The 18,720-nt window shown below is 44.0% G+C and overlaps 1 protein-coding gene across 1 annotated transcript; it reads left to right on the forward strand.

Moving 5' to 3' along the window:
- Positions 1 to 17,356: 17,356 nt before the first annotated feature.
- LOC136465675 (uncharacterized) lies at positions 17,357 to 18,311 on the forward strand. The gene is made up of 3 exons (XM_066464319.1): positions 17,357 to 17,678; positions 17,750 to 17,854; positions 17,926 to 18,311. Exons 1-3 carry the CDS (start codon positions 17,357 to 17,359, stop codon positions 18,309 to 18,311), a joined length of 813 nt encoding a protein of 270 aa, XP_066320416.1.
- Positions 18,312 to 18,720: the final 409 nt, after the last annotated feature.

Consider the following 18,720-nt stretch of genomic DNA (forward strand, 5'->3'; position numbering starts at 1 on the left):
GGTTATCAACCACGCGAACGCGATTGACCTCGCTGAGAAGGCTTTCCTATAAGCGAATCGAGAACACAAGCAAAAATGGGATGGACGTAATCTGAAATTGCAAATAAGTATGAGTCTTATGATAACGAGAAGGAGTTCAAGTCTTTATTCGAAAGGACTAATCGCCATAGGCGAACAAGGTCAAAAACTAGGGCTCTAGTTCACAGCAAGCGGCCTTGGCAGCACAGTTGCAGCAAAACGATGTCTGTTTCACGAGAAAATCAAGAACTAAACAAAACACAAACCCTAAGGAGAGCGACGGCTGCTAATTATAGATACCCGGACCTCACCCCCTGGACACGCCTCCTAATGGGCCCAAACACGATACACGGTCCAACAGACCAAAAGACGATGTCGCAGCACCCTGGCAGATTCTGGATGCTGACTTGTTTCAACAATTTCCATTGATTCAGAAGGGCTTTTGATGTGAGACTACTTGCATTGACTTCCTTATCTAATTAGCTTTCCATCCATATGTGGATCGTCAAAAACGGAGCTCGGACGCACCCATGTCATCAGTTTTATGACAGACTGGTCCTAGAACCCGAGATGGGCTCGAACTTGATTTGGGCCTCCACCTTGGTGACTCGAACCGGATGAGCTTCGGGCCTCCTTCTCAGTTAGGACACCCTCGCTGATCTCCTTGGTCTCCATATGGTTCTCCAAGCATGGTCATATGTATGGAGGTCATGTCCTCATCATCCTCCCTTTCTTGACGAAAAGCCGTCCTCGGCGTCAATTTTGTTTGAAGTCGATCCTACACAACATGAGGACAAAGGAGGTTTCCAAAATAATGGGAATGGACAATGTTGTGAGAAAGAATATGACCACATGTCCAAGTTTGTAACATGTCTTGTCCTATAGACATGTAGTCTGCTCGATTGAAATACACACGATCTTTGCCAATACTATCCTGCAAAAGATTAGTACTAACAAGAAACATATGCTCTCTTTCTTTGGATTCCACTTGTGTTCGAAAAACAAAACTAGAGGAATATGACATAACAACAGTGTTGATTTTACTATCCTCTAGTTGATCATTACTTTGCACAACAAAAGGAGAATTCAGATTTATACAAATGTAAACTCATTGTATTAAATATTGTCCTTGGTTGTTATATTTACCAAAAACATGACATGTATGACTAGAGAACCATGGCAAATCAGCACATGCATAAAGTTTCTCCTCTAAAGAACTAAGATTACATGGAACATCAAATTCAATGTAACCCAAAGTATTTAAAGAAGACACCAATTTCAGCTCATCAACTTCACTAGCATTATGAATAACAAGTCTATTTTTAGCATAAGTGCTCGATTTCAGCACACATATAGCATGATCATTCTTCAATGATTGCATGGGTATAACATAAATATCATCATGCAAGTTATCTTCGTAACAAGGAACATCAAGCAAATCATCTTGTGACAAAGGTAAATCAAGCGAAGGCTCCACTAAAATTTGCTCTATCATAGCATGATTGGTGAAAAAATTCAGCACATCAAGAGAACTCCCACCTTCCGTGAGTTTAGAATCATGGGCATTACCTTTGCTCTCATGTTCAGCAGGAGTAATAGTTGATGGTTCTGAATTTTCACATGAGGCTATGAGCATATCATTTTCTATCACGTCATCCTCGCTCTTTTGTACATTGTCCTGCAAAAGGTTAGTCATAGCAGGAGGAATAACAAGAGATTGATCTAGTTGATGCACCTCATCATTTGAATTAATTACAAGAGATGGATTAACAAAATTTTCTCTCATAAGATCTTTCATATCATTCCATGTGTGAGGTTTATCTGAAAAACTTAAAGACTCCCACCAAGTTGATGCAGATTGTCTCAAAACACTAGTTGCATTTTTAATTTTCCTCCGTTCGCACATATAACTTTGTGCAAAAATATTATCTATTTTAGTTTCCCATTCAATGTACTCATCAGCACCAATACCATCATAAGTAGGCAGAGAAGAAATAATAGATTGACCTACGGGAGGAGGTGTAGCAGCAATAGTGTGTGGCTCATGCATCATTGATGTCTCATATCGATACGTGTTGTAACCTGCCATTGTTAGCATTAAACAAGAAAACACACAAGTATGTATTTTCCTATCAGCTACTATAGGATGTGGTCAAGGAGTAAAGTCACACACTCTCAAACGTCTTACCATGGTCTTACAAGTGTTCTTACCAAAGCAACAGGCGGTGCAATCGGTCGGTGACTGTGGTACCATTGTAGCTTGAGTGTAACAGTTGTAAGGCGAACCTGTACTTGGTTAGAAGAAAGTGGAGATTGGACAGGCACAATATAGTAGCAAGGAATATCAATATTCGCAACTAAATAGCAAAGCTAAATAAGTATCCTGAGTACTTGTCTTAGTTGCTGGCCTATTCACGTTCCAAGTACCAGATGTATCAAGTGATGTGAACAACATAAATATGATTAGGAACAAGGTGGAAATCAGCACACGCAAACACAGCTTAAATGGTGCTCTCTATGTGCTCCTCTAGATATTGTTCTACTTTTGCCCCTCTTTTTTTTCTCTATTTTTGGGCTGTCGTTGTTTTTTTAGGATTCTTTGACTTTTTCTTTTTCTTTTTTTGATATTTTTTCTTCATGTAGGAGCACAAAAGAACTAACCATAGAAAATATGAGCTTAAACAAGTGAAAGACGTGGCCCGTGGAAAATTCAGAAGACATGCTCAAAATTGACAAAAGCTTGTGACCACGAAAAGAGGATCTTGTGACTAGTTTTTGGCCAGAATAAAATTTTCCAAACCTAGCGAGGCTGGGACGAGCGGATCCAAAAAAAAATTCTGATCGATTTTGATATATGGAACGTCGAAATCCGAGTTCGTATGCGAAAACTAGACCAGTTTTGAGAACTGACTCCGAATTAGAGGACAAAACAGGAATAATGCGCGCAAAAGTTGTTGCGGTGGCTATGGATAGATGCAAACAGTGAAGATAAGTGTAACAAATTAGATGACATAGACTAGAGTTTGATGGATACAAAGAAAACACAGCAAGACTTGAAGGTGTTCATAGATTATGGTGAACAACAAAGGGAAAGACACGAACTAGACTAAAAACGATCTAAAGCCAACAACCAGAACTTGCCCTAGGATACAAACTCAACAACGCAAAACAGAGACAAAATTGCATGGCACAACGAGGCTATAGGATAGAGAATATGAGGCAGTGTATATTTTTTTGGCTTTTTGTGGACTATAGGTAAAACAAAAACAGTAACAATTTAAAAGGAAAAATAAAAGTATACCTAACGGGCAATAAGGTCTCTGATACCACTTGATATAGACATGGCCTGATCTTCTGATAGGTACAGTAGTGTCGATTAGTGGAGACTCAACATTCATGATCTAGGCTTTGAACCAAGACTGATTCAGACCCCCGCAACTGTTATACCACTGCTCTATTGGTTATCAACCACGCGAACGCGATTGACCTCACCGAGAAGGCTTTCCTACAAGCGAATCGAGAACAGAAGCAAGAACGGGATGAACGCAATCTAAAATTACAAATAAATATGAGGCTTATAATAACGAGAAGGAGTTTAAGTCTTTATTTGAAAGGACTAATTGCCATAGGCGAACAAGATCAAGAACTGGGGCCCTGGTTCACACCAAGCGGCCTTGGCAGCACAGTTGTAGCAAAATGACGTCTGTTTCACGAGAAAATCAAGAACTAAACAAAACCCAAACCCTAAGGAGAGCAACGGCTGCTAATTATAGAGCCCCGGACATCACCCCCTGGACGCGCCCCCTAATGGGCCCAAACACGATACACGGTCCAATGGACCAAAATACGGTGTAGCAGCACCCTGTCAGATTCTGGATGCTGACTTGTTTCGACGATTCCTGTTGATTCCAAAGGGATTTTGACATGAGACCACCTGCATTGGCTTCCTTATCTAATTAGTTTTCCATCCATATATAGATCGTCAAAAACGGAGCCCGAACGCACCCGTGTCACCAGTTTTATGACAAACTGGTCCTAGAACCCAAGATGGGCTCGAACTTGATTTGGGCCTCTACCTTGGTGACTCGAACCGGATGAGCTTCGGGCCTCCTTCTCGGTTAGGACACCCTCGCTGATCTCCTTGGTATCCATATGGTTCTCCAATCATGGTCATATGTATGGAGGTCATGTCCTCATCAGATCAAGTTGTGTTCAACCATGTGGGGGCAAATCACCGTTCTTTGATGGCACATGCTATAATTATTGGAAGAGAAAGATGAATATGTATCTTGGTCCAATCAATGACCAAGTGTGGGATGTGACCAAGGTGACTATGTGATTCTTGATCCGGACAATCTCACCAACAATGACAAGGCCAACAAGAAATGCAATACAATGGCTCTTAACACCATCTACAATGCCATTGATTCTAAGGTGTTTGAGCAAATCAAGGATTGTGAGAAAGCTAGTGAGGTGTGAAAGAGATTGAAAGAAATATATGAGGGCACACCAGCGGTGAAGAGTGACAAGCTATACATGCTCAAAGACAAATTGACAAGCTTCAGAATGAAGGATGATGAGAGCATTCTAGAGATATTCCATAGGCTCCAAGTGATTGTGAATGACTTGAAGGCATTGAGAGAGAAGATCAATGATGACGATGTCTTTCATCAGTTCTTTATGTGTTTACCTCCAAGATTTGAGATGTTGAGAATATTCATCATAAGAGGTGAATTGAAGGAGCTTACCCCTAACCAAATACTAGGTGATGTCATGACACGAGACATACCGTGTGGAAAGGGATGAGGTTGACAAGAATGAGAAGAAGGAAGATGAAGACAAGAAGAAGAGTGTAGCATTCAAGGCTAGCTTATCATCCAAGAATAAGGGTAAGTCCAAGAAAGAATCTAGTGATGATGAAGATGCTAGTGATATTGATGATGAAGTTATGGCTCTCCTTGTGCGCAAGATGGGCAAATTCATGAAGAAGGACTATGGTGCAAGAAAGAGAAGAGATCATAACAATGAGTATGTGAGAAGATGCTACAAGTGCAAGAGCCTAGATCACGTAGTAGCAGATTATCCCTACAATAATGACAATGATGAGGATGAGAGGAAGAAGCATATGGAGAAGAAAGAAAAGAAGGAGAAGAAGTAGAAGAGAATGACTTTCACAAAGAAGAAGGGAAATGGCTATGTAGTCACTTGGGATAGTTATGGCACCTCTGATGATGATAATGGCTCTAGTGATGATGACAAGAAATCCATCAAGAAGGCACTAGCAAGTATCTCCATCAACAACAAGCCTTCCATATTCGACACTCCATCGACATGCCTCATGGCAAAGCCCACCAAGGTAAAATATGATGTGAGTGATGATAATTGTGAAAATGATGATTGTAGGAGTGATGATGATGATGAGGAGGAGTACACCAAGGAGGAGCCCTTGGACATATGTGAGCAAGTACACACTTGCTTTGAGATGAAAAGAAAGGAGTGCAAAGAATTGCGCAAGAAGATCAAATCTCTTGAGCAATCCTTTGATGAGCTCAATGCTTCTCATGAGAGTCTAAGGAAAGACCATAAGAAGCTTGGCAAAGCTCACTCTAAGCTTGAAAAGGCTCACTTCTCTCTCCTTGAGCAAGTCAAGAAGGAGGAAGCCAAGAAGGAGCAAGTGATTGTGTCATGTGATGTGGGACTAACATGTGATATTCTTGATGAATCTTTTTATAAGCCCATTGTTGTTGCTCCCACTAACCCTTCTTGTAGCAGTTCTACTTCTACTTCACCTTTGAGTGTTGGTTTCACTTGTGATGCCTCACTAATGGTGGAAAATGAGACCCTCAAGAAGGAGGTGAATGAGCTCACTCATGCCTCAGGCAATGCCTATGGTGGAGGTGCCTGCTTGCTAAAGTGCTTGGGTAGCCAAAGATTTTCTTTCAACAAAGAGGGATTAGGCTATACCCCCAAGAAAGGCAAGGTACCTTTGTCACTCCCAAAGCTAACTTTGTGAAGGACAATGGTCGGTTTTGCAATAGATGCAAGCAAGTTGGGCATATAGAGCAATATTACAAGACTAATAAGAACAAGCAACCTAATGTATCCTTAATTAGATTTTATTCTTGTTACATGCTTGTTAAGGGTGCCAATGGTGTGAAGGCTAAGTTCATTGGTACACCAATTGTGGGCCCAAAGAAGAAGGCCATTTGGGTACCAAATACCTTGGTAACTAACCTTTAAGGACATAAATAAGCTTGGGTACCTAAAAAGAATTGATCTTCTTTTGTAGGTCAATTATAAAGCCAGAGGAAGGCATTGGGTGCTTGATAGTGGGTGCACACAATACATGACCGGTGATTCAAGAATGTTCAATTCAATCAATGCAAATGAGAGAAATGGGATTGATAGTATCACATTTTGTGACAATGGCAAGGGCAAGGTCAAAGGTCTTGGTAAGATTGCAATATCCAATGACTTGAGCATTTCCAATGTGCTACTAGTAGAGAGCTTGAACTTCAACCTATTGTCGGTAGCTCAATTATATGATCTTGGTTTCAAGTGCATATTTGGTGTGGATGATGTAGAAATCATAAGTGTAGATGGCTCTAATTTGATGTTCAAAGAATTTAGATATGAGAATCTATACTTGGTTGATTTCAATGCTAGAGAAGCTCAATTGTCAACATGTTTACTCACTAAGTCTAGCATGGGTTGGTAATGGCATAGAAGGCTTGGTCATGTTGTAATAAAACAATTGAACAAATTGATTAAGCATGATCTAGTTAGAGGCTTGAAAGATGTCATATTTGAGAAGGATAAGCTTTGTAGTGCATGTCAAGCTAGAAAGCAAGTTGGCAACACACATCCTAAGAAGAGCATGATGAGTACATCTAAGGAATTTGAGTTGTTGCATATGGACTTGTTTGGACCAACCATATACATTAGCATTTGTGGAAACAAATATGGATTTGTGATAGTGGATGATTTCACTAGATATACATGGGTGTTCTTTCTTATTGACAAGAGTGATGTGTTTGCAGCCTTCAAGACATTCATCAAGAGAATTCACAATGAGTTTGAAACAACCATCAAGAAAGTGAGAAGTGACAATGAAAGTGAATTAAAAAACACAAGAATTGATGATTTATGTGATGAGTTTGGGATTAGACAATAATTCTCGACTAAGTACACTCCATAATCAAATGGCCTAGTTGAGAGAAAGAATAGAACCTTGATTGACATGACAAGATCAATGTTGAGTGAGTACAATGTGAGTCATTTATTTTGGGCCGAAGCAATCAACACGGCTTGCTACTATAGCAACCGACACTATTGTCATCCTGTCATGGAGAAGACACCTTATGAGCTCTTGAATGGAAGAAAGTCCAATATTGCATACTTTCGGGTTTTTGGTTGCATATGCTATATCTTGAAGAAAGGCACAAGATTGAGCATGTTTGAGAAGAAATGTGATGAAAGTTTCTTGCTTGGTTACTCCACTACTAGCAAGGCTTATAGAGTTTGGAATTTGGCTAGTTGTACTCTTGAGGATGTTCATGAAGTGGAATTTAAAGAAACCAATGGTTCCCAAGAGAAAGATGAGAATCTAGATGATGTGAGAGGCACTCATTTGGTCAATGCAATGAAGACCATGGACATTGGTGACATAAGGCATAGAGAGGTGATTGATTTTAAAGATGACAAGAATCAAGTGCTCTCTAACTCAAATGTACAAGCTAGTGGTTCTCATGATCAAGCTCAAGCTAGTGCTAGTAATGATAAAGTGCAAGATCAACAACAAGTGGCTAGTTCATCCTCTCAACCAAGTGATCAATCAATTACAAGCAATCAAGTGCAAGTTGCAAGAGAACATCCTTTTGATTCTATTATTGGTGATATCTCAAGAGGTGTACAAACAAGATCAAGATTGGCATCCTTTGGATTCTAGCTCATCGGCTAACCGGACGCCAGCGATCGGACGCAGGGTTGCGTCCGGTCACCGAGTCTGGTCATGTCTACGAGTGCCCAATGGCTACTTGAGTCCTTGGGGATCTATAAATAGAAAGGGCACAACTTGTTGTGTGTGCTAGTGATCATAGCGACTTGAATAGTTGGAATAGGTGGCTTGCAACCCTTGTAGAGCTAGAGCAAAATTGCATTATGCCGTTTGTCATACTAATCAAATTGCTCTAGTGATCTTGTAGATTTTTTAAATAGGCTATTCACCTCCCTCTAGCCATATTAGGACCTTTTAACGACATCGGCTAACCAGACATCAGCGATCGGATGCAGGGCTGCGTCCGGTCACCGAGTCTAGTCGTGTTAGTGAGTGCCCAACGGCTACTTGAGTCATTAGGGCTCTATAAATAGAAGGGGCACGGCTTGGGCTCACTCTCTTCGACATTTTCACCTATGATACATCCTTGTGAGCCTAGACAAACACCTTCCATTCATCTCCATCATTGATTCATCATCATAGTGAGATTGGGAGTGATTCCAAGTGCATTTCCTTGAGTGATTGCATCTAGTGGCACTTGGAGATCGTTGTGTCTGCGGATTTCTTGTTTCTCTTGGTGGTTGCTGCCACCTAGACGGCTTTGAGCAGCGAAGGAGCTTTGGCATGTGTTGGTGATTGTTTGTGGCTGGCTTCGGTAATTGTGAAGGGTCTTGTACCTTTCTCGGCGGAGAGCCAAAAAGTAACTCTAGTGGATTACTCGTGTCATTGAGTTACCTTACTTATGGGTAGGTTCTTGCGGTATCCAATTGTGTGGACGAGGTTCATGCAACACCTCTTAGCCGCCGAATAACCAAGTGTTGGTCGACACAACGAGGACTAGCGTGCCGGCAAGCATGTGAACCTCAAGAGAAAAATCTTGTGTCTCTTGTGTGATTAGATTTCTCCCGATGATTGGTCATCTTCATATTGTGATTGGTTCATTCCCTACACAGCGGTATAATCACCCTACTCACTCCATTATTTTCTTCCAAACTAGTTTTAGCAAGCTCTTTAGTGTAATTAGTTTTGAGAGCTTGCTTAGTAGCTTAGTTTCATCTAGTGGAGCTCTTTAGTGTAGCCTTGTTGAGATCTCTTGGTGAGTAGTGACTTAGGCCCTTGTGTGCCTAGTGGTCATAGCAACTAGAATTGTTGGATAGGTGGCTTGTAACCCTTGTAGGGCTAGAGCAAAATTGCATTAAACCATTTGTTGTACTAATCAATTGCTCTAGTGAATTTGTAGAGTTTTAAATAGGCTATTCACCCCCTCTGGCTATATTAGGACCTTTTAGATGCACACAAGGAAGCAAATTAGTGAGAGGGAAAAGAGGGGCAAGGGAGCGAACAGATTAGATAGGAATAAGGTGAGAAGAGCGCTGCGCTTGGAGATAGCAGGCGAGCGGATAGAAGCGATAAGAACGAGTGAATAGGAATGAGTGTATGAGCCGTTTTGAGAAACAAAGGAGCTAGAGGCTATTGGGCTATCGATGTGGCCCACCAACGGAGCGTCCCGGCGGACGGACGCTCGCTTCCCAGTATTATCAAAAATTTTAACACGATATGGCTCGCTTTACTATAGCCAATTAAATAGTAAAAGCCATTTCATTCATGGCATTTAATCCTTTTGTTGTAATCCCTCTATTCAAAATAAATCAACTTTTAGAGCTGTCCTAAATCAAACATAGGTTTGATTAATATTATAGAAAAAACAACAACATTTATGATACCAAATTAGTACCGTTAGATTCATCATAAAATATACTTTTATAATATATTTATATGGTGTTATAAATGATGTTACTTTTTTCTACAAAGTTGATTAAACTGAAGATAGTTTGACTTTAGATGACTCTAGAATTGATTTATTTAGGGACGGAAGTAATATATGTCTACAATATGTAGTACCCATCATTCTACAGAATCTAAACCAAAGAGAACATTAAAGGGGGAAGCACAATACTTTCAAAAAGGGGGGTGTAGCACCCGGTTTTAAGAACAAAACCAGATACACACCATATGTGAGCCCAGGATGTCAAATATCACATATAGCAACAAATAGAGGTAATATCAATAGACAATGCTTAATATATAACATACTTAGTATAAAGAATATAACCTTAGACAGCAAACAGCGAAAAAGACAACTCTGATCTTTGGGTGAACACTCCAATTCCACAAGAACAACTGACTGGTTGATCACAAGCCTAATTCCTCAAAACTCTAGCAATCTGGTACCCATCCAGGATTTTCCAAAGATTTAAAAAGTAAAGCAAGCGTAAGTACATGTCGTACTCAACAAATATAACATGGGGTTCATGAGGCTCAAAAGGCTGACACTGGTTTAACTGCGATTAGCTTTTAATGAGTCATCTTTTAGCAATTGGGTGGCAACAAGTTTATTCACAAGCCCATATAAACACATGATCAGGTAAACATGAATAATGAATAGCATAAACAATTAACCATTAATGAGCATCTTTATCATTAGTGTTCATCATCTATTCCATAAGGGTCCAAGGCCGCTTGTGACCGTGAGCACGGCTGATATACTAGTTTTACACTCTGCAGAGGTTGTACACTTTTACTGTGAGTCATGATTTACCCTTTCGCCTGAGGTGATCAGCCTCTTGACCCACTACCAAGGAAGGTTGGCAGGGGTTCACTATGAAGCCTTTCAAATGTTCGTCTAACAAATTAGGGCCATTAGATTCACTCGACAAACTAATGTAGAGCCCCCCTTCCCGATGGCACAATGACGCGCAACCTATACACATGGGGACAGATGCCGCACTATACTCGATTCGGCAAGCCATTCTTATGCCATAAAGGTAACCTCTGACAAGCTAGAAAAGGTCTTCATACTGAGCTAAAGCCAGAGCGATGTAGCCCTCACAGCTATACTATAAGTCCCGGATATTCGCTTATAGATAAGTCCTTAGGGAGAGAAAATCTAGAGCACCATAAAAACAGCCCAATGCTCTAGCCCCCTTGTTCCATGTTGCTAAAAACATCTTTTAATGTTTATTGCATATACCATTAGTCAAGTTACAAGATCATGGTCTTTAATTGAGCACTAGCATCATACTACCCAATGCATAAACCCATAGGTGACAAGGTACAAGGTAACAAAGTACTAGAAAATCCTTAGTGGTATTCAAGATAGACACATGCAATATGGATTAAATGATTAAAGGTGTATAGGACAATAAGGAAGATCCCATGCTATACTTGCCTTAAACTCTGATCCTTCTTCTAGTCCAAAGCTTCAAAGGAACTCAAAGCTTCAAAGGAACTCTTTCTTGATCAACACGTAAAGTCCACTGACTGGACAAGATCATAAAGCACCATACAAGCATCCATGCAATCATACACGAAGCAAACAATAGATCTAAATTAGAACAGTACACCAAACATAAAATCAAGATGAAAAGTTTGTAAAACAAATCTACGTCTTGCTACGAACACACAGACGTGAAAAGCAGTCTAATCGGAGCTATAACGAAGAAGTTATGAATTAAATAAGATTTTCTTTAATAAAATAATAGATTAAATCTAACCTCGAATTTTAAAAGTTGAAAATATATTTAACAGTAGGATGAATATGTAGATTACGCAATTACGAATCTAACGCAACTTGAACGGATCAAATCGGAGTTAAAACAGAGATTATATGGCCTAAATAAAACTAATGGCAAAACTATAATTAGATGAAAACATATTTTGAATCTACTAGAAAGAAACTACGCTTCCAAAATAGGAAAACGTATTATGGGAGTACGCCATGGACTGCGGGTTGATTTGCAGAAAATAGAGGGTCTCTTTAGCAAATAAGCCAGCGAAGGGGTATCGCGTGATCTGGATCGTTGGATTGAGATTGGACGATGGGGATTAGATCGAGTAGGAGAGAGAGAGGGTGCCGGCCGGCTACAGTGCCAAGCACGGCAGTCCTCCATTGGCGGCGATGAGAACCTCGCGCGGCTCACATGAATCAAGGCCTACGACCCACGGGAAAGCAAACCGAAAGCACTGGATCAAAGAGGAGGCAAAGGCGAACCACCAAGGCAATTTGCAGTGGCGTGGAGCGGATGGAGGCGACGAGCGGCTCTGGACGGCGGAACGAACTCAGCGACGATGGAGGCGCTTAGGGTTGCGGTGGCCGTGAGCTCGATTGGAGGCAGCGGCTGACGCTAGGGTGGGATAGGGAGGCGGCACGGTGTGGGGCCGCTATTTAAGGGGGCGAAGGCGTGCGGGTCACGCCAAACGAGCGAGGAACACGGCGCGGCGGCGGACTCCATCCCGGGTAGAGTAACGCTCGACCACGGGAGGAAGAAGACGGCGAGGACACTGACAAGCGGGACCCACCTGTCAGTGACTCAAGGCGCGGGATCGACTCGACAGAGAGACAGACCAATGAAGAGAGAGGAGCGGCGCGGGCGACGCTGCTGGGTCGGTTGCGTTCTAGGCCCAAGTGGAGAAGGAGAGAGGGAAAACCGGGAGCGGGCTGGCCTGTTTGCTGGGCCGCGGGGAAAGAGAGAGGGATGGGGAGGAGCAGCGGGCTGGGCCAACATGCCCAAGGGAAGAGGGAGAGAGAGGTGAGGGAGCTAGGCCGGCTGAGCTTCGGCGCGTGTGGGCCGGCGAGAAAGGAGAGAGGAGCAGGCCGGGCTGGCTTTGCTGCCAGGCCGAAAGAGAGAGGGACATGAGAGAGTTTTTCATTTTTTTCCTTTACAAACCCAAATTCAAATTAAACTCAAATTCTTTTAAATTTTTAATCAAACCCAAGCATCACAAAATAAATATGCATAGGCATGAATGCACAAACATGTATGTAGACCTTATATTTAATTTTAACTTTAACAAAGTTATTATTTTCTAAATTTAAATGCTCATAAAATGCATAATTAAATTATTTTTCTCCTATTTTAAAATTATGCAAATTTTAGGGTGTTATAGGGAAAGCTACAACTTACTCCCTTTGTCAAAAAAAAATGTAGTTCTGTTTTTTAGGGGTCAAATGATTTTAACTTTGATCAAAACTATATCAAAAGTACTAACATTTATAATACAAAATATGTATCATTGGATTAATTATGGAATGTATTTTCATAATAGACTTATTTAGAGAAATTTGATTAAACTTAACTTTATTTGACTGACATAAATTGTAAATTATATTCTATTTTGGAATGGAGGGAGTATCATTTACGCAATTATAGCGGTTCGTATTTCAAGTTGTATTTTACTGCTTTTTCACCTAATAGGTCAATGCTTGAGAGATGTGTACTCCTTTGTGTTTTCATAAAGGGATGACTCTAGAAACTCGGATGATAGTGGATCCCGTGTTGGAACTTGCGGCAGAGGAAGTTCACAAAGCAGAAACACCATCTACGGACGGACCATATGCAGCTCTGCTCCATAAGCCAATAGCAACAGAGGAAGAACTGACCTGACCTGGTAACGCAGCTTCACATAGACACCAATTATTGCCCCAAGTCTCGATCGTTTCCGGTAGAATTAATTAGTTTTGGATCATCTCTTGGCCCCAAGTCAGACTTCACCAGCATTTCGATAAGACAACTAAGGAGGCGACCGATGGGGCCTTCCACTTCCAGTTTCTTCGTGTGTGTCGACATAATATCGTCGACAGTCTTTCGAGGGGTATCCCACGAAGGTAGATTGATCGGCAGAGGAGCGTGTAATCAAGAACAAGAAGGCAACAGAGACACACGAGTTATACAGGTTCAGGCCGTCAGTATGACGTAATACCTTACTCCTGTGGCCTGTTGGTTTGTATTAGCTATTGTACGATTTGCCGTGATTTTGTAGGGAGTCCCTGCCCGCCTTATATAGTCCGGGGGGCAGGGTTACAAGTCGGTTAGATCTGAGAGATAACCAGAAAGTAATAACAGATTACAAGAATCATGGGATCGTACGTATCCTAACAGATCTCGTAACATCTTCAGGATATCCTCACCATGTCTTGCGGGAGGCGCCGAGCAGAATCGTGCCCCGCAAGGCTTCTTCTCGTGGGCTGGGCCGCCCCTGGAGGCGTAGCCCATGTGGTCTGCCGTGAGTATCCGGGGTCATACCCACCACAGCTAGTCCCCGAGCGCCTTGTACCCGTTGTGCAACACCGTCTTGATCTTTTCCGAGCAGGTGCGAACCAAAACCGAGCTGTCCAGATCATGGTCCGACCACCATAATGAATCGCCGAGCAGTTGTGAGCAGCTGCCGAGCAGTGTGTTCCGAGCATGGCTTGACATAAGGGTGTAAGGAGCTCAAGTACAGCATTGAAAATTTCTACGCAGTAAAACTAAGTGTGCCCACTTAGAGTCCGACCACGAGGGAAAAGATAACCTTCTTTAGCTTTTAGAGGCACGGAGTCTTTCAGAAAAAACAAACACATTCACCGCAAGGTGAAGTGTGCCCACTTAGTCCCCGAGCCTGACAGTAGGTGACGTAGTCACGTGGTGCCAGGGTCAGAAAGTAGTAAACCAGCCGAGCAGGTAGCCAGTCCCCGAGTGTAGCATCGATATGAGAACAAACACATTCACTGCAAGGTGAAGTGTGCCCACTTAGTCCCTGAGCCTGACAGTAGGTGACATAGTCACGTGGTGCCAGGGTCAGAAACGAAGAAATAACGAAAACCAACTGAGCAGACAGCCAGTCCCCGTGTTTCAGGCGAAAATATCGGATAAATCAAACCGTGGAGAAAAAATCGGAGTAATGGCTGTACAACAACGGTTACTGAGCCTCATTAAATTATGGAGAAATCGGTGATTATTTGGCGGCGATAAATGAGTGACGCGGGCTGCTGTTGCGTGAAAGCCCAAGTTGCGGCCCATTAAACCACGTTGGTGAAGTCGAAGTAGCGCTAATCGCGGGAACGGTTTCCCAAAAACCCTCAGATGCAAAGAAAGGTGGGGAAAGTGCTTTATAACAGCGCCGCCGCATACCTCGCCGGCTACCTCTGCCACTCTGCCCTGTTTCCTTCCTTCGCAATCCCTGCGCTCCACATTCTGTACCAACACGAGCACTCGCCTCCGATCTAGGACCAAACCGGAGAGAATGGCGCCGAAAAAGGGAGCCGCAAAGCCGAGGAAGGCGGCCACCGGAGCCAGCCGCGACGAGGAGTGGATGCCGTCGAAGACGGGGGCTGCGGATCTCAATAGAATGGTGGCGGTAGGCGTTCTCCCAGACCACCTCACTGCCGGATGGCGGCCGGCTAGTGGTGAGCCCTTTCCAACACCTCATACTGATGAGGATGTAGTATTTGAAGATTATTTCTGGCGAGGATTAGGGTTTCCTGTCCACCCCTTTCTGAGGGATCTTATGGAGTTTTGGGCGATTAGCCTCTGCAATCTGCACCCCAACACCATACTGCACGTGTCGATCTTTATCCATTTCTACGAGGCGTTCCTTGGTGTTCTTCCACACTTCAACCTCTTCAGGCACCTGTTCTGTCTGAAGAAGAAAGGGGGCAGCGGTTCTAAGGTGGTCGGCGACGTGTACCTGCAGCTCAGGGATGGGATGGCTAGCGAATACATCAACGTACCGCTAAACACCTCCCTGAAAGGTTGGAACGCCAGGTGGTTCTACATCAAACAAAGTCACCCAATAATTCGATGTGACGTCCACCACATCCCGGTGAACCATAGTAGCTGGTCGGAGAGACCCAACAGTGCTGACATGGAGCAAGTAATGGAACTTCTGGACTTGATTAAGGACGTGGAGCTTAGGGGTGAACTGGTTGCAGCTAGCTTCATAGTGCGCCGCATCCAGCCCTGCAAAGAGAGGGCCCATCCGGTGTTCGACTACAAAGGTGACAATGACGGTACCCAGGAAAGCACAGACCGTCTATCGAAGAAAGAAGTAATAGACCGGGCCATGGACCTATTCACTTCCAACGTCTCATTCAGCTGGCCACAAGGAACGAAGGCCTTCAACTGCACCAATCCGCCTCCTTAGGTAACCATTTCATTTCGCATTGATCAGGCATCAATTGCCAAGCAAAGGACTGACTTACTTATGTAAAGATCCATTCGCAGGATAGGGCAATATACTTTTCAAGCGTGCCGAGAGCCGATTGGCCGAAAGGAGTAGACATCCGGCGGCCGCTACAGCCCAAAGAGGAGGAGCCGAGCACCTCATCGGATAGTCCATCCCTAGTATCGGAGAAGATCCGTGGGAAAAGACCAGCGGTAGATGAGCCGGTCCAAAAAAGGAGAAAACCCACAAGCTCTACTGCACACAAATCGGGCGGCATCTCGCTTGGTGATGACCGAACCGCTCGACCACGAAGGACCGTAGTGCTGGAGTGGTTTGACAACGATGAGAACCAGACAGCGCATCCGCTGAGCACGAAGGAGCCATCGAAGGGTGCTGAAGTCCCCGAGTAGCAAGCAAGGGAGGGTCATGCGCAGGCAATGACGGAAGTCCCGGCGGTGCAGACGACCGGAGTCCCCAAGCAACAAGGGGGAATAACCGAAGAGCAGCACACAGAGGGGGCTCCGGGGCACCAAGCAGAGCAGCAGCCTGCTGTAGAAGAGCAGGAACCCTCCCATCAGGCAGACCAAGCAGCAGCGCCTAGGGGATCAGGCAGGCATCGCCAGTTCAAGAAATTTAATCGGAAGACCAAACCGTAAGTATCTTTGCCTTGGAGTAATAATATTGTTTCTTGATTTCTTTTGGGTACTGACAAGCTGATATTACGCAGGGCAACACCGAGGCCCAGACCCTCAGTAGGAACAATGCCGACTGCTCCCGTCCGGGAGTCCCTGAGTGCTCGACAAACAGAGGATGGGTTAGCCACCACTGCCAGTGGTCCTGGCGGCGGTGAATCATTGGCGCACACAACAGGCGCGTCGGTGACAATGACCGAGGCTGCGACTGAAAACATCGGTACTTTGGAAGCGGAAGCTGTAGCTGACGTTGATGCGCCAGAGGCTAAGGAGGCAACTCCGACGACGGCCGAGGAGCAGCTTGCACCACCCGCAGTGACGTCAGTAGTGGTCGGAGCGGCTATCCGACCACAGAGTCCCCCAGTGGTGCCTCAAGCGACGGTGGAGGAGGATGAGGTTGAGGAGATCGAGCGTGCCAAACCTAAACCCTAGTCCATCCGGATTCTCCGAAAATACGGGGAAGAGGTAGTAGTTGTCGAGGAAGAAAACACCACCAGGGAGATAAAGAGGTTGAAATCCGCCGTTGCTGGAGTTATGACTCAAATCGAGGTAGGACCGCGCCTGAAATACTGATATATGTTGTTGGAGACCAAAGTTTATCTCTAGCATTGTTCATCCGCAGGGGATAGCTCGAACAGCCGAGCAACGACGCCAACTGATGAAGAGGATGGAGCCCCTTGCCGAGGAGAACAAGAAACTCCGGGAGGCGTTAAATCTTTCTGAAAAGAGTATTAAGAGGGCCCAGCGCGAGCGGGACCTTGCGGAGTCTAACTCACGGGACCTGGAACATCAGAAGGGGGTTCTGTCCGAGCAACTAACGGCTACATCTGAGCAACTGAAGAAGAAATCCGAGCAACTGGCGATTGTATCCGAGGAGCTAAAAAATATGTCCGAGCAATTGGGCAAGAAAACTAGAGAGCTCAAAAGTAAATCCGAGCAGCTCGATCAGAAGTGCGAGCAGTTCGAGAATGTATCCAAGCAGAAATCTGGTATGCTTTATCAGCGATTGTACTTTGCAATAGTTAGCCATCCATTTTTTCGATAACTGTTTTGCTTGCAGAGCAAGATGCAGAACTCAGCCAGCTACGCCAGACCGTCGAGCAAATCCGACAAGATAAAGTGAAAGAGTCGGAGCGAGCAAATAAATTGGCCGAAGAACTGAAAGGTAAATACCCCCTGGCCGGAAATAATGTTGTAGTACTTTTCTGGCATGACGAACCATTGTAATGCTTGTAGATTATCGCCATAAAGCCAAGGCACAGTTCGATGTGCTGGTGCAGGAAGCCAAGGTCCAAAAAGACAACTTCAACACTGTAATCGCCGCAATAAAATTAGTACTCGACTGCGTCGATGTTGAACTGGCACCTCGTCCTGACGGCAGGCAGCAAGGGTCAGACACCATCATCCAGAGATGCAAGGCAGCGTGGGAGAATTTCAAAAACTTCAACCGCGACGCCGTTGTGACCGCCGCTACTCATGCCCTTGCGGTGGTTCGGTCCCACTATCTGACTATCGATATCCAGTCGATAGGGGGCGGGTTCGCCGATGGGCTGAGCGACGCGAAACCCAGCAGCTGGAGGATGATGTTGAAGATGCAGCAAAAATGCTTATCGGCGATATAGACCTGTTTGGCGAAACAGAAGGTGTTGGCGAAGCTTAACAAACTGCTCGGATATTATCGCCTATACCACTTGCTTTATTTGGCGATGAAGAATCGTTGTATTAACAACCCGATGCAATTATGCATAATATGAGCAGTGTCCGAGCAGTTAGTTTTCACTAAACTCTATGCCTTAGCTAGCCCGTAATCTGTAACGCAGAGCGTGGAGCCCATGCACGTGTTGGAAAAACAAGCGTGACTAAGGAACCATAGCCTATCGCCCAATACGCAGAGCACGGAGCCCATAGCACGTGTAGGGGGATATTAGAGCCTTGGTGTTCTCCATAAAGATCAGAGCAAAACACATGCTGCTCAGCGGCCACTTTGAGTAACTTGGCGAGAAAAAGTAGTTAAAGTGGCGTCCGAGCAGT

The sequence above is a fragment of the Miscanthus floridulus genome, chromosome 7 (assembly GCF_019320115.1).
Source record: "Miscanthus floridulus cultivar M001 chromosome 7, ASM1932011v1, whole genome shotgun sequence".
Classification (NCBI taxonomy): Eukaryota; Viridiplantae; Streptophyta; class Magnoliopsida; order Poales; family Poaceae; genus Miscanthus; species Miscanthus floridulus.

Bases quoted from the DNA above. Each gene is read 5' to 3' on its own strand.
- LOC136465675 (XM_066464319.1), top strand. From the start codon at position 17,357: ATGGAGCCCCTTGCCGAGGAGAACAAGAAACTCCGGGAGGCGTTAAAT. The intron at 17,679-17,749 runs GTATGCTTTATC...TTTTGCTTGCAG, and splicing joins TGTATCCAAGCAGAAATCTG to AGCAAGATGCAGAACTCAGC. The intron at 17,855-17,925 runs GTAAATACCCCC...TAATGCTTGTAG, and splicing joins ATTGGCCGAAGAACTGAAAG to ATTATCGCCATAAAGCCAAG.